The 23,174-nt window shown below is 36.7% G+C and overlaps 1 protein-coding gene across 4 annotated transcripts in view; it reads left to right on the forward strand.

Annotated features, from left to right (window-relative positions):
* The window catches only part of RALGAPB (Ral GTPase activating protein non-catalytic subunit beta), a 79,695-nt gene that overhangs the window by 13,318 nt on the left and 43,203 nt on the right, over positions 1-23,174 (forward strand). For 2 of the 4 annotated variants that reach the window (XM_090286395.1, XM_090286396.1), the window contains exons 3-11: positions 541-743; positions 5,944-6,107; positions 7,672-7,858; positions 11,195-11,326; positions 14,642-14,820; positions 16,526-16,674; positions 16,796-17,012; positions 19,223-19,258; positions 20,470-20,671. In XM_090286395.1, coding sequence (XP_090142521.1) covers positions 541-743; positions 5,944-6,107; positions 7,672-7,858; positions 11,195-11,326; positions 14,642-14,820; positions 16,526-16,674; positions 16,796-17,012; positions 19,223-19,258; positions 20,470-20,671 — 1,469 coding nt within the window. The remainder of the gene's footprint in view (positions 1-540; positions 744-5,943; positions 6,108-7,671; positions 7,859-11,194; positions 11,327-14,641; positions 14,821-16,525; positions 16,675-16,795; positions 17,013-19,222; positions 19,259-20,469; positions 20,672-23,174) is intronic. The other 2 variants (XM_090286397.1, XM_090286398.1) reach the window with 1 other exon arrangement.

Raw genomic sequence — 23,174 nt, forward strand, 5'->3', positions numbered from 1 at the left:
CCTTCTCACTTGTATTTGTTCTTACCTCTTCATTTTAAATTTATTTTCTTTGACAGTCACAAGAGAAGAGTTGAGTAGTTCATTTTCCTTCCTGTTGTTAATGCTGCATAATCTGGAAATGGAACATGATTGAATTTGTGTACATGATTTCCTAAATGACACACGTACCCTTATGTAATTAAGTAGAGAAAAGTATCTAAAATTTCCTGTTTCTTTGCCTCCAATCTTTGTGGAAAATCAGGATGTCTTGTACTTACTTTTTATTTCATAGAGCAAACAATAATGTCTAAAGGGTAAGTGCCCATATAGGCTTAATATTTAGAAATTATTTTCTTAATTTTTTTGCTTAGGAAATGTCTAAGTATATCTTATACATGGAAAGTACAGTCTCTAGAGTAAATCTGATGTACGTGTTGAGATGAATATATTGTCAGTTGAGAGGTTTTTTGGGCAATAAAAGAGGTCAACATTTTAAATCAGTCTACTGAGATATAGATAGGGATATATGATAATTATATATGTATATTTTCTTTTGTTTAGGTAAAATGGACCATGGAAGTAATTTGCTATGGACTCACCCTTCCATTGGATGGAGAAACTGTAAAATACTGTGTTGATGTATATACAGACTGGATTATGGCTTTAGTGTCGGCGAAAGATTCTATTCCATTGCCAGTTATTAAAGAGCCTAATCTATATGTTCAAAGTATACTAAAGCACCTGCAAAATCTTTTTGTACCAAGGTAAGCTATACCCGTCTCTCCAGCCTGTTATCAAGAACATAGTAAAATATTCATAAATATTACTTTTTTATATTATAGGAGCTAATTTCATTGTTAGTACTTTGAATAGTTAACTTTCATTACTTGTTTAATTAAAGAGTGTATTAATATGAATATTAGACGAGGTGGGTTTATATAATGTTTAGGTGTGTGCTCATTTTAAAGGCTTTTGGTTTTTGTTCTAAATCTGATAGCTATTAGATATTAAAATACTGTGACCCCTTTCCCTTCCACTCAAAAAGACACTTCAGCCTGTCATAATTTTTGTTTCCTCTTAAGCTAAAAGCTTAAGCCTTCCACTTTATTTATTTTAAAATACTTTATTTTATTTATTTTTAGAGAGAGGGGTAGGGAGGGAGAAAGAGAGAGAGAGAAACATCAGTGTATGGTAGTTTCTTGCATGCTCCCAGCCGGGGACTTGGCCTGCAACCCAGGCATGTGCCCTGACTGGAAATTGAACCAGCGACCCTTTGGTTCGCAGGCCAGTGCACAATCCATTTAGCCACACAAGCCAGGGCAAGCCTTCTACTTTAAAATGAATCTTTCCTATGAGAGAATAAAGACATAGAAGTAAGCAGACTTGATGTTATTATGGGCAGATTAATAGTAGGTAGGCCAAAAGATTATCTTGATAGTTCTTGATTTTCCCCCTTATCTCTTGAGGCAAAGACCTTAAATATTGTAATGTAGGATATGTGCCTTTACTTGTATTTAAATTTTTTATTCTGGTTTAAAACAAATTATGTCATTGTAAAGAATTTGTGGAATATATAAATTAATGAAAAAGAAAGCATTAGTTTCCTACCTATTTGTGGTGATTTTCTGTAAGAAGAATCTGTTTTCAGCTATATTTTTGTTTTTGAAAGAGGCCAGGGGGCTTGTCTTCTTTTGGAAAAGTTCTGGTTAGAGCTTTTGGTCTGTCAGATGGTGAGGGACTCGGAAGCATCCAAAAACCAGCTCTGTAAATTTTAGCTTTTTAAATTTAGAAGGAAGGTTACTTTGGAAAATCTAAATTAAAATCTAAATGGAAAATCTCCATTAAGAATTCTGGTGTCTAGGATCAAGTATAAACTCCTTACTTTGTGTGAAATGCCTGCTGTAATCTGGCCTCTAGCCAGATTAGCTGCTACTAAATCTACATGAGCCCTGCTCTCTGGTCAGACTCATAAATTAAACATCCCCTAAGACTCCTTAAAGATCTTCCCCATCATCACTTACTTTTTCATCTTCCTGCTTTTCCTTTCCTTCTCCTAGCTGTCCTCATTGCACTTTTGTTGGTTTATCTTAAATCCAGTCTTGTAAAGGGAAGCCTTACCTAACCATTGAGGCCCACAGTGACCAAAACTTCTGTGTACCTCTGTGGTACTCCCTGTGTCCCTCTTATATGTTCCCACTGTTTTATTACTTACCTTTTTTTTAAAAATTGAGTTTATTGGGGTTACATTGGTTAATAAAATTATATAGGTTTAAGGAGTGCAATTCTACAATACATCATCTGTATATTGTGTTTTCACCACCACAAGTCACATCTCTTTGCATCACCATTTATCCCTCCTTTATTGCTTATCTTGTAAAATGTATGCGTCTCATTTCCCCATCTAACCAACTTGAGGGCAGGAACTGGGTTGTATATGTTTTAGGCTTCCACAGTCTCTGATACAATACTGATACTACCTTAGGTGTGAATTAAATGCTAGTTGCTTGTATTTATTGATTTCAAATGGAAATAACAGGAAATGGTTGGCAATAATTTGCATAATATTTGTGGCTAAGTGGGTTCTTCTCAAGTGGTATAATAGTTTTAATGCTTTCTTGTCATCCCATTTAGGAGACCAGTTTGCTGACCTTTTTGTGTGTTCATGGAACAGTCTCATGAGTTATGTTGACACTGTGTCTGTTTACTCTTTGTATAAATACCACCTCTCAGTGATCAGTCTGTATTGATGAAAAAAGTCAGTCAGTGATCAGTCTGTATTGATGAAAAAAGTCAGTGTCATTTGAGTTAATTAGGCTTCTGCTTTCCTCTTTTGAGAATCATGACTACCTTACAAATGATTCATTTTACTATTTGTAATTAGCTTGTTTTCTCAAAAGTGTGTGAGCATGTTTCTGAGAGGGTACTGAACTGAGCCTTAGCTCTTCTGGATACATCCAAGCATTCAGTGAGAGTGAGGGGATGACATCATACATAAACACGGTTGCCTCCTTGCTCAGCCACATCAAAATTACAATTTAAATATAGAACAACCATCACTCAGAACTGTCAAAAATTGAGTTGAATGGAAATGAGAACGATGGAATTAAAGAAACCACATCCATCCAGACTGGTAGGAAGAGATGGGGAAAGGGTACTTCCCATATCCACGTGGGTAGATAAAAATTTGGCAGGGGTATCTCAGGAGCGAGGAGTCCCAGCCCCACATCAGGCTCCCCAGCCCAGGGTTCCAGTGCCAGGGCGATAAGTCCCCATAACTTCTGGCTGCAAAAACCAGTAGGGACTGAGTTGGTGGAAGAAACTTCTGGAGTCCCAAGCAGTTTCTTTTAAAAAATCCATGCATGATTTACTTGGACTCTCCCTCTGAACTCCAGCAATGGGGTAGCAGCTTGAAGGGTACTAGTGACATATGGGGAGAAACTGAAGTGTCTGGCATCAAGGCAAGAGCTAGGGGACAGCTTTCTCCCAGGCAGAAAGGCAGACAGAGGCCATTGTCCCTTTTCTGAACCCTCCCCCAACAGAGCCACTTGAGCTGGCAGGCTGGTGCTCTATCTGAGACTCCATCAACCTGGCTAACAGTGTTTGCCTGCCCTGGAGATACCCAGAGACTTAGCCCCACCCAACTTAGGGGCCTACCCAAGCTCCTTTTCCATATGAATGGCTCATCTTGGCTCATGCTTCACAACTTCCTAGATTCTCTTAAATAAGCAACAGTGAGCCTCAGTGAGCCCCCAGCCCCCATACCTCTTGCTAAGTGGCCCCAGGCCTGGCACTAGCTGCAGCCAGCCTAGAATCACAGCTTGGCTTTGCCTGGGAATTTCCAAGCCTGGCACAAATAGCAACCATCTCAAATTACTTTATGGCTCAGGCAGGGTGGCCCTGGACAAAGCACAGATGGGGGCTGACCTTGGCCTGCACCACTTGGGAAACCCCAGAGCCTGCACACCCAGTGGACAGCTAAAGACCATGTTGAGCACCACCACCCTGCACCTGCACAGCTGATCCTCCATGGAGGGCTGAGGTTCATAGCCAGTGGTCACAGCCAGTCTTGCAGCTGACTGACCTTGGTAAATCCCTCCCATTGACCTGCCAACAGTAATCAGGGCTCAATTATAAGAGGAGGATATACTCAGCCCACTTGAAGGATGCACCTTGAGTACCCAGCTTGGGTGATAGGGGAGGCAGTGCCACTGGACCCTACAGGACACTAACATTAGGCCACACTACCAAGACACGGAGTCAAAGCTGCTCTACCTAATACATAGAAACAAACAGGGATGCTGCCAAAATGAGCAGAGAAGAATGAAACATGGCCCAAATGAAAGAATGGATCAAAACTTCAGGAAAAGAACTAAACAAAATGGAGATAAGCAATCTATCAAATGCAGAGTTCAAAACACTGGTTATAAATATGCTCAGGGAACTTAGGATCTTAGCAGCATAAGAAAGACCCAGCCAAAAATGAAGCATACACTAATTGAAATAAAGAACAACTTACAGAGAAACAATAGTAGAGTGGATGAAGCCAAGAATCAAATCAGTTTTTTTGAACATAAGGAAGCAAAAAAGAACCAAATAGAACAACAAAAAGAAAAAAGAATTAGAAATCAATGAGGATAGAGTAAGCAGCCTCTGGGACAACTTCAAGTGTTCCGACATTCACATCATAGGGGTGCCAGAAGGAGAAGGGAAAGAGTAAAAAATGAGAAATCTATTTGAAGAAATAATAAAAGAAAATTTCCCTAATTTGGTGAAGGGAATAGATATGCAAGTCCAGGAAGCACAGGGTCCCCAACAAGATGGATGCAAAGAGGCCCACTCTAAGACCCATCATAATTAAAATGCAAAAGGTTAAAGATAAAGAGCAAGAGAACAGCAGTTAGTTACCTACAGGGGAATTCCCATAAGACTGTCAGCTGATTTCTCATGAAAAGGGAGAGACCTGCAGCCAAGATTTCTCTACCCAGCAAAGCTACCATTTAGAATCGAAGGGCAGATAAAGAACTTCCAAGACAAAAAAAAAACTAAAGGAATTCATCATCACTAAACCATTATTATATGAAATATTAAAGGGATTTAAGAAAAGATCAAACTATGACATGGCATAATAAAATGGCAAAAAGTACATATCTATCAACAGTTGAATCTAGGAAACAAACTAGGCAAACAAGAATAGAGACAGAATCATGGATACAGAGAGCGTTTTGATGGTTGCCAGATCGGAGGGAGGTGTGGGGGAATGGGTTGAGGGAATTAAGAAGTACAAATAGGTAGTTACAGAATAGCTATGGGGATGTGAAGTACAGTATAGGAAATGGAGTAGCCAAAGAACTTACATGCATGACCCATGGACATGGGTTAAGATGCCTTTTTTGTTAGAACAGTAGTGGCAGGTGCTCATATTTGAGACAATTGCCTGCATACCTCATGAGTTTTAGGGACCTGTTAGGATAGTCCATTGGGTCCTTAGGCTCTTTGCTAGCAGATATTAGCTTCAAAGAGATGGAGTACTATGAAATCCCATGTAGAATACTTGTGAATGTGTGTTTAAAAAATTTTTTTAAAGAATGCAAAGGTCTTTCTGCTTTAGTATGCAACAGGAGTGGTTGTGGGTATCATTCATTCAACAGAAACCTACTACATACCTTTTGTTACATGCCAGGCATATTGTAAACAAAGAAGATCCGAAGGTGAAGCTTATATTTCTAGTATTCCCCTCTTGCCCCATAGGAGCTCTCATAGGAGTGGTAGGTTGAGATCTCAGAATGCCAACATGTATGATGGGGAAGAAGTAACTTCGAACTGAAGAGGTGGTGCCTAGTCCTTAAGTCTGCCAATGCTCTTAGGGAGTGTTATTGGACCATTGATTGCTGTGTCCCTAAGTTGCCTGTCCTTAAGCTGTTTCTTTCTCAAGGTTTGTCAGTGATATCTATCTGTTTTCTTCAGACAGGAACAGGGCTCTGGTCAGATCCGACTATGCTTACAGGTCCTGAGAGCCATTCAGAAACTGGCCCGTGAGTCATCCATGATGGCCCGAGAAACCTGGGAAGTCTTACTGTTGTTTCTTCTGCAGATTAATGACATACTTTTAGCCCCTCCAACTGTTCAAGGTTTGCTTATTTTTTTTCTAATTTATTTCTGAGCTTCAAATAGTTTACTTTTAAATTCAATGAATAGTAGACTCAGTGGGGATTTAAATTTTGGCATGATAGTTGATAAACCAAAGTTAACAGTTCTGAGAATGGAAACCCTGAAAGGCATGATCCGAAGTTATCTTACCTTCAGTGATGGTAGGTGAATTAATGCACTTTTGATAATGATAGGAATAGTAGCTTGTTTAGTATATTAAGATAGAACCTGTGTTAGAAACAACAAACTAATTAAATAAGAGCCTATATGTAATGTACCTGGTTACAAAGTAGACTCTGAACACTTGATAGCTACAGAAGGTATTTTCTTCAACAGATGAAATCAACACAGTCTTAAAGTGTTCTGTTTGGAAGTATGACAGTATAGTATCTGTTACCAAGCCATTAAAAAGCCTCTAATTTTATAAGACTTTAGAATGTATCTTAGAAGCTCTGTTTTGTGTGTTATAGCACAGTGTATATAGATTGTAGGTTGACATTCTGGTTCTAAGTTCCCTGTCACTTATTCATCTCTGTGGTCTCTTTACTGATATACATGTGAGTGTGCTTGTGCTCTCACACAGATGCAGTGTCCAGGAAAATATCTAACAGGCACCATGGAATTTTTGTGTTGAAAGGGACCCCATAATAGGAATACCCTGTCTGGTATTGACGATAGCTGACCAGTCATTGATTCATTGTCTCTCTGCTACACACTTCCCAGGCCTGGGATCTCAGCAACACAAGGCAGGCAATTTATCCCCTTCTGGGCTTGTTATTGTTGAAATTTTGTTTTTGCTCATTTGAAATACATCTTTATAACTTTTCCTTCTAGTCCCAAGTTTGCCTATTGAACTCTGCAGGGTACAGACTACTGCTTTATTCCCTAGTTCCAGGACTTGCAGCAGGGGACAGCTCTATTTTCATGGTTGAGGCTTGTCCTGCCCAGCGGTAGTCCTTTTGCTTCCTTCTTTGTCTCCCTGGCCCTGGAAGGGTGGCTTTCAAACACCTGAAGCAATTTATTACTAAGTTTGGGTGTAGGAAGACCCGATTATTTACTGGCTACGTGAATTTGGGCAAGTTACTTAAGTTTTCTGAACCTAAGTTTTCTTGTCTTCAAAATGGGTTAACTGATAATTGGTAATGTGTTATAAATACTATCCTGTAGAGTTAATATGAGGATTATGGGAGGTCATGTGTATCAACTTCTTGGCACAGAAACTGACTCCTAGAAGTCACTCATCATAGGCACTCATCCTTGCCTCTCTTCCCTTTGTGCCTACTCACTGGAAGATTAAAATCTTTGATAAGAACTGAGCAGGGTGACTTGGAAACTTTCAAAGTGATAATTGGTTGATGTATCCATGATTTCCTTCATAGGAGCTCCTCAGAATCATTTCTTGTTCTTACTGTTAAATGGTTGTTTGAAAGTCAAAACCTAACATTGTAGTTATTTTAATTTTTTGACCAGTCCTTCCAAATCAGTGAATTGAATATTCTACTTTAAAAATAAGTATACCAAAGATGTTTTCTTTTTGTTGATAAGGTGGCATTGCTGAAAATCTAGCAGAGAAGTTGATTGGTGTTCTCTTTGAGGTTTGGTTACTAGCTTGTACTCGGTGCTTCCCAACACCTCCTTATTGGAAAACAGCCAAGGAGATGGTGGCTAACTGGAGACACCACCCGGCAGTGGTGGAGCAGTGGAGCAAGGTCATCTGTGCACTCACTTCAAGGTAGGTATAGTAATTGACTCTCCTTCCTTCATCCCTCATGCCTAATTCTGTCTTTCTGGGATTCATGGAATACATTGTAAAACCTGTATCTTGTATCTCTTAGATACAGAATGGAGCCATTTAAAAAAAATAGGTATAGTAGTTTGGCTAGTGCCTGCCTAACCTAAAGGTTTTCAGATTAAGCAAGTATCTTGGAGAAGCAGATAAACTGCACCCTCCCATCCTCCCCAAAAATCCCACTCTTGTTCTGATTATTAAAATACAAGGTGGTGCAAAAGCAGGTTTACAGTTCTTATGGAAAATAATACAGTAATTAATACCAATAATAGAAGAATAAACTGTTTTGAGAACTCACAACAATAAACCTACTTTTGCCCCACTCTATTCATGATCATTATTTTTTTTGTTCTGAAATAAAAACCTTATTTAAAAAAACGTGAGCTATTAGCCCTGGCCAGTGGCTCAGTTGTTTGGAGCATCGTCCCGCACACTGAAAGGTGGCAGGATCCATCTCCAGTCAGGGCACATACCTAGGTTGTGGGTTCCAACTCTGGTCAGGGTGCATACAGGAGGCAGCCAATCGATGTTTCTCCTTCTCTTTCCCTAAAATCAATAAACATATCCTCAGGTGAGGATTAAAAAAGAAATGTGAGCTATCATAGAAATTGTAGGATCTTTGTTTCCTTCACATGATCATTATTGGGGGGGGGGGGATCATAGAAAGTTATAACAGGAAAAGTTAAGTTCACCAGAAATCCTGTCATATATGTTTATATATACAGTAATTCTGTAGAAATGGAATCATGCAATAATATGCTACTTTGTAACCAAAGTAGGCAGTTTTTTATGATAATTTTACCTTTTAACCCTTTGAGTGCCAACATCGCTGTGAGCAACACTGACAGATTTTCCTAAAAGTGCCAGTGTCACTCCCAGCAACTCTTTTTTCAATGGCTATAAATGTAAATAACAATGGAATAATTTGTATTTTATGTTTTGTTCTCTTTTTTTGTACCTCAGGTTATATATTGATATAATTTTTTCTCATGTTGATCCAAATTTCAAGTTACACATGCCACTCAAAGGATTAATTATCTGTAAAGCCATCATTCAACACTACGTATTTTTAAAAAATTATTTTTACTTGAACACTTTTTTCAATTACAGTTGATATTCAGTACCATATTGGTTTCAGGTGTACAGCATAGTGGTTAGACATTTATGTAACTTATGACGTGATTCTCCTGTTAAGTGTGGAACCCACCTGGCCCCACACATAGTTACTACAGTACTACCGACCATATTCCCTCTGCTGAACTTTACATCCCCATAATCAGCCCTACGTGTTTTAATTTATAACTTCAAAAGGTAGTCACAATACCATTATTGCACTAAAAATTGTTAACAATTCTTTAATATTAGTTAGCCGTTCCGTGTTCAAATGTCTCTTATCTTTTTCTATTTACAGTTGATTCCATTGAATCAGAAAATGAAGACTTAGATGTTGCATTTAGTTGACATGTTTCTTAAGCTTGTTTTAAATTACAGGCTTCTGCTCTCATTTATATTTCTTTGCAGTTTTTGTTGTTGAAGAAACTCGATTGTTTGTCTTAAAGAGTTTTTCACATTCTGGATTTTTCTGATTATGTTCCGGTTGTGTTAATTAACATGCTTCTTTGTCTCCTGGATTTCCTGTCAACTGGTAGTTAGATCTAGAGATTTGGTCTGATTCAGGTTTGATTGGGGGAGGGGAAGATGGAGGCAGGAACAAATAATTTGTAGGTAGTACTATGTATCAGAAGGTGGACTCGTCTTTTTCTGAATTTAATAAAAGCCTATATCTTTATCATTGAAACAAGTTTGGAATATTCTGTTGATTCTGGTATGTCTTAGTGAATGTCGTTATTATGAGTATTTTTAAAAAATACTTTTATCTTGATTGTGAAAGTAAATAATGCTTATCAAAAATTTGGAAGATGTATGGGGAAATATTCATCACATAACCAATGTTAACATTTGAATGTGTTTTTTTCTATTAGTTCTCTTTTTTAGAGATGTTATTTATTTTTAGAGAGAGAAGGGAAGGGAGAGAGAAAAAGAGGGAGAAACATCGATGTGTGAGGGAAACATCATTTGGTTGCCTCTCGCACCCCCCCAACCCCCCCCAGTCCAGGGATGTGCCCTGACTGGGAATTGAACTGGCAACCTTTTTCTTTGAAGTAGGATGCCAAACCAGTCGAGCCGTACTGGTGAGGTAGTGTTCTCTTTTAAAAAAAAGATCAATTTGAGATTATTCTATATATATCTGCTTTTTTCATTTGATGTCTGATTTTTGTCATATATGCCTATTTTTCTTTATAAGTAGATCTCAGGATCCTATTTTTGATGGCTTTGTAGTTTTTCATTATATAAATGGAATTATAATTTATGTAATGATTTTCTTTTTTGATATTTATGTTGTTTCCAGTGTTTTACTTTTAAAATGTTGTTGATATGAATGCTTCATACATTGTGTGTGTATTCTGGTTATTTTAAGATCTAATCTTAATAATAATTGTATAATAAATGTATAATAATTGAGTCAAAGGACTTTGAACAGTTTTTAATACATTTAAAATATTATTATTAAATTAAGTAATTGAATTGTTCACTTACTTTTAAAGTATACCATCATTTCTAAACTTCATGTAAAGCTATATAGCAGTTATTATTATGAATAAATTATGGCTTAGTTGTGTTGAAGGAGTTTGTAGCGGGACAAACCTTATAAAAATAATTTAATGTATTATTTATATTATATGACTAATTAGCTAATTATATAAACAGAATTACATTGTATGATTGTAATTAATTTGTTATTTGCCATTTGCAATTTATAGAAAAAATTTTAAAAATAATTTATAACTGAATTACTAATATATAATTTTAGTTATATTATAAAATCATATATAATCATAAATATGTAATATATTAAAAATTCATTATATTTATATGATAAAATATAAAGTTTATATGAAATATTTAACTTATATCACTTATTATAAGTTTAAATGTTAATTATATAAATTCCATGATTTATAAAATATAAACAAAATAAAATGTAATTATTATAAATACTAATTTATTAAAACAAATAATTTGTTAATATTTAAATGTTTAAAGTCTTTTATAAAACTAGAAACTTGCTTTCAATTTGTTTTATAAACAAGTGTTTTTATTTATATACTTCAGTGAGTTATAATACGTGTTTCATCTATTTTCTTTTGTATTTTAATGCTTGAAAGTATCATTCTGTTAAGAAATGAACTTAGTGGTGTGCATTTTTTAATTTTCTAGATTGCTACGCTTTACTTATGGTCCTTCATTTCCTCCATTTAAAGTTCCCGATGAAGATGCCAGTCTGATCCCTGCTGAAATGGATAATGAATGTGTTGCACAGACATGGTTTCGCTTTTTACATATGTTAAGGTACTGTTATTTTAGTTTTTCATATGCTTTTTACCCAGTAAGTGTCTTAGGGCAGGACCCATGCTGTTATTCTCTTGCTGGATTCCAGAGTGTCAGGTGGAGCCGGAGTGGACGGCACACACATCTGCATCATGTGCCTTCTGCTTTTCCTGTCCTGACAGGGCCATGCCGTCCTTAGCTGTTCTTAGTCTCTACTCTCTAGGAGCTTGTTCTCTGTGGTAGATGCAGCACTTGTTCTCTTACCTGTTGCTGCAGCGTGGTCCCTCCCAGGTCTTGGTCATATTCTGGGGGGATTGGAGCCTTCCTTGCTCCTCTCCGTGACCAGCACTGACTGGTCAGTCTGGCTTTCAGGGCCTCTCCTCTAGTAGCCTTGTTTAAAATTTTGCTGAGGGACACACTGTTAAATTTCACAGAAGGAAAACTTGCTACTTCCTGCTGTTTCTTTTTTTTTTATAGTAATTCTATTCAGTTCAGTTTCATCACTTCATGACTTTCTGTCATTCTTGTGCTCTGTGGAACTTTTGTTCTGTTACTGTCTTGATTCTTAAACATTTTCCTCACATATTTTCTCTTTCTGATTTGACTAGGCTCATTTTTCTGTTTGTGTACTGGTGATTCTAAATTACTCTGTATAACCTGACTGATGTATGATGTAGCTCAGTGGGTTGGACATCATCCTGCAAACGAAAAGGTTAAGAGTTCAATTCCCAGTCAGGCTCCATGCCTGGGTTGTGGGCCAGGTCCCTGGCTGTGGGCGTGTGAGAGGCAGGCGATCAGTGTTTCTCTCCCTCTCTTTCTGCCTCCCTTCCCATCTCTTTAAAAATAAATAAAATTTAAAAAAATCTTAACTCTGTATGACATTTTTACAAATTAAAGATGTTAACTATTGTCTGTCTTTATTTTTTCAGTTTGTATTTTTCATCTTTCAGTGATTTCAGTTTGTATTTTTCATCTATTTTTTTGTAATCATTTTCTGTTTCTTTTAAGATCAAGAAATTTTTCTGTGTTCTAATTTTCATTGGAATGCCTCTGCTACGTGAAATTTTGAGTGGGATATTGGTTGTTGATATTAGATAGTTACTCTTTTTTATGTTCCTGGTTTCCTAACCAATTAAATAATTGAAAATTTAAAAAAATGTAAATAAAATCATTAATAGTACTGAACTTTATTCAAATCATAGTTTGGGATTTATTTTAAGCTATTAAATTTTTTACCTACTGATACGATATGTTAATTTATTTCAATATGAAATTATCCTTCAATCCTGAAAGAAAAGTTATTGTTGGTCATGGAATGCTAGTCTTTTAATGTTTTTTTCCAAATAGTCTCTGTTTTATTTATTTATTTTTGACTAATTTATGTTTTGGTAACCTAAACGAAAAAGAATAGGAAACTTCTTATATTTTTTCTATGCTCTGTTTTGTGAAAGTCATATGTTCCTTAGAATTTGAAATAAATCACAGTAAAACTAATCCTAGAATATTTTTTACTGGTAGTTCTTAGATAATCTTTTCCCATTTCTTCACTATTAATTGGTCTTTTCAGGCTTTATCTTCTTTAGCTGAAAGGTTTTATTATTTTACTAAGGATTCTTTTGGATCTAAAGAATAGGAGCCTACTTAAGTAAATGCAAGTGAAAAGAGCAGTATTGTCTGATGATAGAGAAGTCTCATTGGGTTCTAAGAAGCAGTGAACGTCCAATACTCACGATGGGGGTAGATCAAGCCAACCTTGGGATAAGCTGTTCTGTTATCTATTTTTCTTGGCTATTTGTTTCTTTTGTGCATAAATACACTGTTCTTTTTCCCCTGCATCCCTGTTTCTTACTGCCTTTGGGGTACATGCAGCCCCATAATAACTGTCCAGTGGTATAAATACTGTATGACTTTCTAGCTCTAGCCATTTCGTTCACTGGGGCTTTTTCTTTGCTCAGATTCTCAAAAATGGATAAATTGGATTAAATTATTTTTGTTAGTTAGGCGATGTCAGTTATAGGTGTCTAACAGACATCTGGATAGGCACCTTTTGGACGTTTTTATCCTATTGGTTAAATGAGCTATGGCTAGGTGGGAGATAGGCCTGTGAGGGTTATTCAGAAAGGGCTGCCATGGTTATTGGCAAATTTCTTGGGAAGAGGGGTGAATATGATGAGGAGACAGGCACCACCATTAGTCTAGTGTGGTTATGCTTTATCTTTTTCCAGGGGAGAAAAAATGTTTCTCTTGATTAGAATACTACTGTCCTTGGGCTTGTTTGTGCATGGCACCTGCCCTTCAGATCCCACTTGGAGGTTCTGTTTTGGTAAATCCAAGTCGAATCTGGATTTTTTAACAGGCTCTCCACATGTGTCAGATATGTATGGCGTTGGGAGCTGTAGAAAGCAGTTTCTGTGATCTGATCTGTATCCTTTGTTACCCATTCTCATTTAAATTTTTTTCTGTTTTATGAATCTGTTCTCTAATATTTGTGTGCCAGTAAAATCATTTCAGGTTTACATGTGGTGAAAATGGTGTAAGCTTTCTGGCACTGCTACTAGACTTATCTCCTCTACCCCAGATAATGAATTACAATTCTGTGGATTACAGTCTACTAACACTAGAAGCCCATATATATGCTTCCTTGTTCCCACTTGCAATTAAGAGTCTGAGTAGATGGAAAAAGAGGTTTCAAAGGGCAGAGCATCTATAAACCACTGATTTATATTTCTCAACCTAGTTCTTTTGGCCTGTAGCTAGTGGAAATTCTTTCCAGGTGTTGCCTGTAGGTTTATTAACAATATCACTTTGAGTTAGAGAGGCATTTAATGGATAGCTAAGCAAACCATTTTGAGTGGAAGTTTAAATATTTTTTAGTGGCAATATAACTCAAGCCCAAAAACATTGTTTTGAAATGTTTGGCTTTAGTATATACACATGAACAGAAACACTGATCCTAATTTAAAATAGTTTTTAAAAAACTGAGTATGTTAATTTTAAAGGAAAATTTTTTTCTTGGAGTTCTTGTTGATTTATTTATAATTTTTCTTCCATTGCTTAATTCCAAACATATTAGGAAAATATCCATGTATACTCTTAAAAATTTCTAGTCTTATTTTGATTCTCATCCACTGAATTGACAGAGTAAATTTATGTAAACACACCACAGATCTCCTGTGAAGAAGTGTTAATGTTGAGTCCCTGACCTCTTAAGTACAAATTAGTCTCCTGTCTGAATTAAATAGGCACAAACAGCCTTGTTCATAAAATGGATTGCATGCAGCCTATTGCTAAAGGTACTTTTAAATGTATAATTAATTCTTTTCTCTCTTTTGATAGTAATCCCGTGGATTTGAGTAATCCAGCCATTATAAGCTCTACTCCCAAATTTCAGGAACAGTTCTTGAATGTGAGCGGAATGCCACAAGAATTGAATCAGTATCCCTGCCTTAAACATCTGCCTCAAATATTTTTTCGTGCCATGCGTGGAATCAGCTGTCTGGTAGATGCATTCTTAGGTGAGTTTTGTGTGCATTGCTAAATGCAGGTAACTCTTAAGTCTAGTTTTACAAGCTATTATGAAAGCCCAAAAAAAAAGGTGAGCAGATTTGATTATGAATAACAAACCAGGAAAAATAATTTGCAACACATGTAGTAGTTAGAGGGTTTTTGTTGTCTTTATATAAATAGACCAAACAACACTAAGAAAAAGAATAAGACTTGGTAGATAAATGGACAAAGGATGTGAATAAAAGATTTGCAAAAGAGGACAGTGTTCATTCTCACTAATAATCCAAGAAAATACAGATTCAAATGCATTAGGTATCATTAGGGGGCAAGTTACACCTTTTGTGAACTACTGTTTTAAACTGTTTTTCACATTTTAGGAATATGAGAAGTCAATTATTTTTACCTGTTGAAGGACATGGTATTTAATATGTATTGTTTTCTAAAGCATTTGTTATATGTACTCGTTAATGTATGACGGGGGACCCAAAAAAACCTGGAATTTATTTATAAAAAATTGTGTATTCTTACATGTTTAAACTCCAGTAACCTTCAGAGTACTCTCCATTTGATGTGATATACCCATGGAGATGTTTCTTTTCCACTGTTCAAAACAGTTTTTGAAACTCATTGATTTTAGTGCCTTTTAGTGTTCTGCCATATTTTGTTTCACCTCTTTCACACTGGCAAAAGTTTCTTTTTGAGGACTTTTTTCATCTAGGGAAACAAAAAAGTGTTGCTTGGGGGTGAGATCTGGTGAAAAGGGAGGGTGGGGCACAGGGATCATGTCGTTTTTTTTTTTTTTCTCAAAAACTGTTGAACACTCAGCATGGTGTGGGCAGGTGCGCTGGTAAATCACCCATCATGAAATGGGCAAATGAGTTGTCAGAGAAAGTTTATTAAGGCCAAACATAGCCTCTCACAACAATGCCAGATGGTACACTGACACAGATGGGTTCCTAGAACACTCACCTAGCAGGAGAAGCCCATACTACAAGGGGCCTGCCCACCAGAACATAATTCTGAGGTTTATTTTGGGTTCCCCCTCGTATTATGTAAGTAATTTACAGGGTGGGCAAAACTAGGTTTATAATTTTAATATAAATAATACAATAATTAATAAATCATATAAGAATAAGCTCTGTTTTGTGTACTCACAACTATAAACCTATGTTTGCCCACCCCTGTATTAGTTCAAATTAAGTTTGACTGCCACATAACCAAACATACCCGTGGTTGAAAAGAAGGTAGTTTACTTACACATGTGTTAAACCCAAGGACAGCTGTTCTACCACTGTTAGAGATCCAAGGTATTGTCATCTTGTGGCTTCTTATCCTTTGTGCACTCTCTCATGGGCCATGATGGTTGAATGACTTCCAACTATTCTCTTCAGGAATTAACGAAGGAAGGAGATTGATTGGTCCTTTTAAGGAGATTCCCTGGACTATCCACCCAGCACCACCCACTTCTCTATGGTCAGAACATGGCCACATCTAGCTGTAAGAGAGGCTTGGAAATGAAACTCTTTATTCTGGGTAGCCATGCCCAGCTAAATTTGCATTCTATAACTCCAGAAGGGTTGGCAAATGGATATCGGGAGGCTGCTAGCAGTCGCTGCCATAGTGTGTACAGAGCATTCACTGGTGTTCCTTGAGGAAGATTTTCTGAACATATTTTGAACTATGAAGAATAACTCCATTTGTCTTTTCTTAAAGGCATTTCTAGACCCCGATCAGACAGTGCTCCTCCAACACCTGTGAATAGATTAAGTATGCCTCAAAGCACTGCTGTCAGTACCACCCCACCACATAACCGGAGGCACCGGGCTGTTACTGTGAATAAGGCCACCATGAAGACAAGCACAGTAAGAGTTTTCATCACCATTATCATGTTGTAGAATGTTGATTTTTTAATCCTTATTAAAGAGTCCTCCCGTTTTCTCAAACTTTTCGTGAGTGTGGGTATATTCTTGTGCCCTCTACTAGGTTAGTACTGCTCATGCCTCAAAAGTTCAGCACCAGACATCCTCCACTTCTCCTCTGTCAAGTCCAAATCAGACTAGTTCAGAACCCCGGCCACTGCCTGCCCCTCGAAGACCAAAGGTTAACAGCATCTTGAATCTCTTTGGATCATGGTTATTTGATGCAGCATTTGTTCACTGTAAACTGCATAATGGCATAAACAGAGACAGCAGCATGACTGGTAAATATTGCTCAAGAAATGTTATCATTTTTTCTTTCCTTTTGTATTCTTTTTAATCTTTCCTACCTGCAAGATTAATCTGTATTTTTAAAAACTCTTTGTATTGTGCTTAACCCCTTCCAGCTGAAGTAACAATTTTGAAAGTTTTGCTCCCTGTCCTTTTTATGTTTGTTCTGTAAGGTTTGGTTTTTGTCTGGTTTTATTAGACTCACTTTAGGTTTGCTCTTTTGTTTTGTTCAATCAAATTCCTTTCAGTAGGTGACCTGGAAGTTCCCTTCATGTCAGCCAGGATAATAATATTAATATCAAGAATTAAAGATTTTGACCAGAAATTTATTCACAAGAAGTGTTTTCTTAGATTCTGACAGCCATTCATTCACTAGTACATATAAATATCAGAAAACTTCTGCTTCACAGAAGACTCTAACCTCTCAGATTTTAGTCTAGAAAACTATTTCAAGGGTACACTTTCAGAAAATACCATTTGTTTGAAACTAAATAAGACAGGTGGACAGTTAATAAATCAACCCTGATATCTTTATTTAGCCTTTATTACAGGAATGAAACACCATCTAAGTAAAATCTGGTTTATTTTTGTCATCTTATTATATTTGGAAGTAATTGCGTAGGGCGCAGGATGGGAGTGTGGGGTCATGCAGCATGTACTGAGGGAGGACTAGATGATGTCTTATAGAGACGAATAACAATAATGGCTGTCACTTATTGAACTGAATTACTCTATACCAGGCACTGTGCTGTATGCGTTAATGAATGTATTGGTTGTTTGATAAGAAAGTACTTTTCCACTGGGGTTGGAAATAGCTTGAGGTAAAAGGAGGCCTAATTGCATTAGTTTATGCATCTCTAGGGAGAATGTTAATTCCAAAGAGAAAACTAATGGCCACAAGGATCTCTGCTTTCTTTCAGATATGCATTCTTATCTACTATGTATCATCTCAGAACTAAGGTCTATGACTGTTAGTGTTATACACATATAAATATTTTGGATATTCTTACAAATGTTTTACATAATTTACAAAAGTTGTGACTATAAAGACATTTTCAGGAATATAATTTGAGACTACATGGTTCAGTTTAGGGATCCCCTTGATTATTTTGTTCAGATTCAGATACTTTATGTTCTACCATTTCCATACTGTCTTTTATTTACAAGTTCTAATTGTAGTGCATACTCATGGATAAGTAAATGTACTTATGATGACTAAATGAAAACTTAAAAAGCAATTTTGGCTTGTATTTTCTTATAGTCATGTGTTTTATAGTTTGAGTTTTATGAGTCATATTTATATTTATTTGTATTTTCTAGAATGAGTCAGTCATATTTTTACTTTTATTAAGTTGCAAGTCTTACATTGTATCTTCTGGGTATCAAGCTGTTGGCACTAAAATTCCTCAATTCCGAGTGGTTCAACCTGCTGCCTTCTTGGTGGGCTTGCTTAAAGGGAACTTACAGATCTTCCCACACTAGGGATTTTGTAACAGCTTTGCTCACCCTTTTGTGTCAAAAGATGAAAGTCAGATTCAAATCATGTGTGAGCAACAAATTCTTACTTCTAACTCTTACCACTTTCCTTGGTGGAGAGAGGATAGAAGCTTCTCTTCCCTACTTTGTGTTCAGAGATGAAGAAAACTGTTACATTGACTGGGGAGATAGGAGGTGTCCAGATAGTTGAATGAGTTATAGAGTGCTGTTGGGTGCCACTCTTGAGGTCTTGGGGGTGGTGGGAGGTTTGGGAGCACTAACACTGTTAGTCTGTTTTTTAAGTACTGGCTGTCATCAAGGAATTCGGCCACGCAGTTCGCCTCAAACTTAAAATGTTTGCCTCTGTGGACTGGTTAGCTTTAGATTGACTCGACAGTACACTGTTTTGTAAAAGTAACATTGAGCTGGGAAGGGTTAATGAACTAAAATTTTAATGCATGCTATGGGCAGTTCAAAACCTCAATTCTTTTGTAGTTGTGTAATTTTCTTTGTTCATTTCTTTTGCATGATACAAAAATTATAATTTGGATCTGAATGCACAATTTCCTATGTTTTTGAACTAGCTTATGGTATCATAAAGCTTTTAATCTAACTTTTAAAAAGCTATAAAGCTTCTTAACTTATTGTAAAATTTCACCATCTTTAAAGTATTTTATAATTACTGCTGTCCTTTGATTTGTTTCCATTTATTTCTATTATCTTGCAGCATCTTTTATCCAAATTCTTCTTTCTTATAAATCTTGTAAGTAGGAACCAGAAGCTTCCTCTTAATTGCAGTCATGTTTTATTTTTTTTCATAATTCCATTAAAAAATTTGATTGTCATTGTCTCTTGTAGTTTTTGCACTTGGGAAGAAAAATACTTTTCTGTGTTTTGAATGGGGAAGATTGTTGGCAAAAGCAAATTAATCTGCCTGAATCAGTCCCATTATTTCTGTACACTAGTCTGGTCATGTCATGAATTCCAGGATTTTGCACTAACTGTGTTTTGGCCTTTTTTTTTTTTTTTTTTTTTTTTTTTTTTTAAGCTTTAAGCTTATTTTTATACAGATTTAATGTTTGATTTGTATGCATTCTGCATGTAGTGTTTTTAAATGTATTATTGCTGGATAGCTTATTCAGGACTAAAAATGGCTCATGGGAAGTTGCATAAAGATTTATACTTGACTCTGCATTCTATTAAATCTGTTACAGAATAATTCAAACATTTTGTGTAGAGAAAAGATTTCAGAGTAATTTTCAATACACTGTGAAATCTTTTGTTAAAAATAAAAGCAACTTTCGAAGGGCTTCTGTTTCAGTGACAACGAATGACCATGATACTCTTACCAATACAATTTTCTGATATATCAACCTCAAGTTAGCTGCTGTCTGTGGTTGTAAAAATTCATTTCATTTTGCTTGGTTGGGCGATTCTTTGGTGTGTGTTTTGGAGTTGGGTGGGTGGTGGGAATGCTGTCTCTTCCTCCCTACCCATTACTCATCCTTACCTTGCCCTCTCCCTAAAGTATAAAGACTGGCATGGGATTGCCCATTCAGAAATGATGTTTGTCTGGGGTAATGTGGAAATTTCAGTGGCTCTTTTTCTCAATGTTTAAGTATCATTCTATAGGGGAAGATAAAAACAGAATGAATAATGAAAAAGCCAAATTCGTTATATATCTGTATATGACTACAGATATATACAAATGCACTCTACTGATCAAAAATTCAGTTGGAAAATACTTGTAGAATTTGTTAAACTGACAATACTACTGTAAATTAATTGTTACCCGTTTTCCAAGAAGATCAGAGAGCCCTTTAAAAAATTAAAATATAGTTGCTAAACAAAAGAATTATTAGATTCTATTCAAGTAGCTTTTTAATGACACCAACATTTGATCTTTGTGTCCAGGGTCCCATGAGCCTATTTGCATATTGACAAATATAATAAACCCTCCTTTTCTCTCCCCAGCCATTACAACACAAGCTAGCATGGAGTTTCGACGAAAAGGGTCACAAATGTCCACAGACACCATGGTTTCCAATCCTATGTTTGATGCAAGTGAATTTCCTGATAACTATGAAGCAGGAAGAGCTGAGGCTTGTGGGACACTGTGTAGGATTTTTTGTAGCAAGAAGACTGGAGAAGAGATTCTACCAGCTTATTTATCCAGGTCTTAGATTTTTTTTTGTTTTATTTTTTCATTTATATAGTTTGTGTAGTGAAACTGTATTGTAGCATGGCTTGGTAGGCTGAATTGATAAGTAAATATTGGTTTGAAATACCTGCAAATGTGTAACTAATAGATATTTTTGCTTGAATTCTTCCATTTTACTTGTCTTCTTAGATTTGGTAAAAATCTTTAAGACCCTTTTTATTTTAGAGCTATTATTTATTCTATTTTATTTGACTTATTAATTATGAAGTGATTTAGAAGGACTGTACTAATTTTTAAAATAAATTTTTAGCATGGTATTAGATACCATAGATAGTCATAAATGTTAACTGTTAATCCTGTCTCGAGGGAGCTTATTTTCTGGAGTGAGCAAAGCCATGTACAAAATTAACAGTGATCCAGTAGTAATAGGAAGTTTAGTAGGAGAAGGCACAGATAAAGTTCTGTGGGCATTCAGAGGAAGAAGCAGCGTATTCTTACCCTGGAGGTACAGGAAAGAGTTACAGAGGATTGAATGACTGCTGGACTTACAAAGGATGGGTAGTATATAGCAAGTTGGGTAGGGTCATCTTATCCAAATGTATGACTTCAACCAGTCTTTGTGAATGGCTCTGCCATCCATTCAGTTAGTGGCTCATGCCAGAAACTAGGAGTCATTTTACACTCCACTTCTCTCTGTTTCTATCTTTAATTGGCCAACCAACCCCTCCCTTTCTATTTAACCCTCTGTCTAATTTGTCCACTTTGTCCCCACCATAACACTTTAGGCCTTTCAGTTTTTGCTGAAATTAACTTGTAATGGCTTCCTGTTTTTGTTGCCCTTCTCAACTAATCATTCACACAGCTGCTGAAGTCATGTTAATATTAACAAGAGCATTCAGGTGTCTTTCTACCTACTAGGTTCTCAGGAGAGAAGATTAGATCAACTATCAGAGGGAACAAAGTGCAGAAATGTATAGGTGTGAAATAGAATGGTACATTCAGGGAACTAATCAGAGGTATCTTAATGGGCTCTTGGTTTTAAAGTAACAGAAAACTCTCTCAGTATGACTGAAGTAAAAGGGAAATCAGTTTTGAAACACTAATGCTATTTAATACATTCTAAGGTCAGGATATGCAGCAGCACCTCATGAAGGGTAGGAACCAGGGACTAAAAGGTGGTTAAGGACAGAGTGAGTTTTCTTCCTTTCTCCTTTTTCTGTCTTTATGGTCTTCCAGAACTGCTTCGTTGTTCTTTGCAGATCATTTTCTTATACATATTGCAGTATTCTAAGTTCTGAGTTTTCCTGGCCTTCATCTAGGTGATCAGCAGGGCCAGTCAGCATATCTGAATCCTAATTTCAGATCCCTGAGAAAGAGAATCTGATTAATCAGGTGCCTACTTCTGGTTTAGTCAGCTTTGGCTGTGAGGGTGGGTCACGTAGAATGCTGGCACCCTTTGTGTAGGGGAGAGTACATTTCTCAGGAGGGAGAGTATTGGTTTGGGGGATACCACAAAGGGTATCAATAGCAGTAAGGAAGAAGGCTATGATCATGAGCTTTCTGTCTCGTCCACAAGACTGGATGGGTGGTAGTGTGACCAACCAAAGAAGCAAATTTGTGAGGAGGCCAATGATGAGCTTAGTTTTGAAGCTATTGAACTTGAGGTGCCTTTCGGATAATTATCAACAAATATTTATTCCAGACATTGTCCCCAGGGAATGCTGGAATACATTAATAGACATGTCTTGCCCTCAGGTATCCAATATGCTTCTGGCTAATAGATCTGGAGCTCAGGTGAGAGGTATCTGGTAGAGACTGATTTGATTATTTTCAGTGGTTTAAGCAATGTTTAAAACCAGTCTAGTGGCAGATGCAGCTTAGATAACTGTGGTTGGCAGCCTGAGGAACACCAATATTAGGAGGCAGGTGGAGTAAGAGTGTCTATTACAGGAAGTAGCCATAGAGGTCAGAAGAATAAAAGAGAGAAAACGGGAGTAATCAGAGGTTTGAGTGCTTTGAAAAAGGCAGAGTAAGGTAAGACTTAGACATGTCTTCTGGATTTAGCAATTGAGGGGCCTTTGGTTATTTGCTGACAACAATTTTAGTTTAGTTCTACGGGGAAAAGATGGATTGAAATGTGTTGAACATTGCCCGGGAGGTGGGGAAGTTGTTGGAGAGAAGAAAAAGTGCCTTATAATAGTAGAAGAGTGTGCCAGTATAATTGCTCTTGAATGATGGAAGATTGAATGCTTAGCTGACTGCAGGTTAGAGGAGCAGGTTAAAAGTAAGGTATACTCAATATAAGGTACACATTAGGTATGTTCCTATGAGGAGTCTTATGTGGAATGATCTTCATATCATGATGAATGCAGGGTTGAATGAGGTTTTTTCTTTCATTGTCTCCCCCCAAAATATGGGTCACAGAGAAAAAGACAACACTTTTTTCTTTCAGGATTTGTGCAGTTGTGCCAGATTTTACTGACATGGAATTCAGTCTCCTAAACCCTCCAGTTTATTG

This window comes from Furipterus horrens, unplaced genomic scaffold (assembly GCF_987537825.1).
Source record: "Furipterus horrens unplaced genomic scaffold, mFurHor1.1.pri manual_scaffold_8, whole genome shotgun sequence".
Taxonomy (NCBI): domain Eukaryota; kingdom Metazoa; phylum Chordata; class Mammalia; order Chiroptera; family Furipteridae; genus Furipterus; species Furipterus horrens.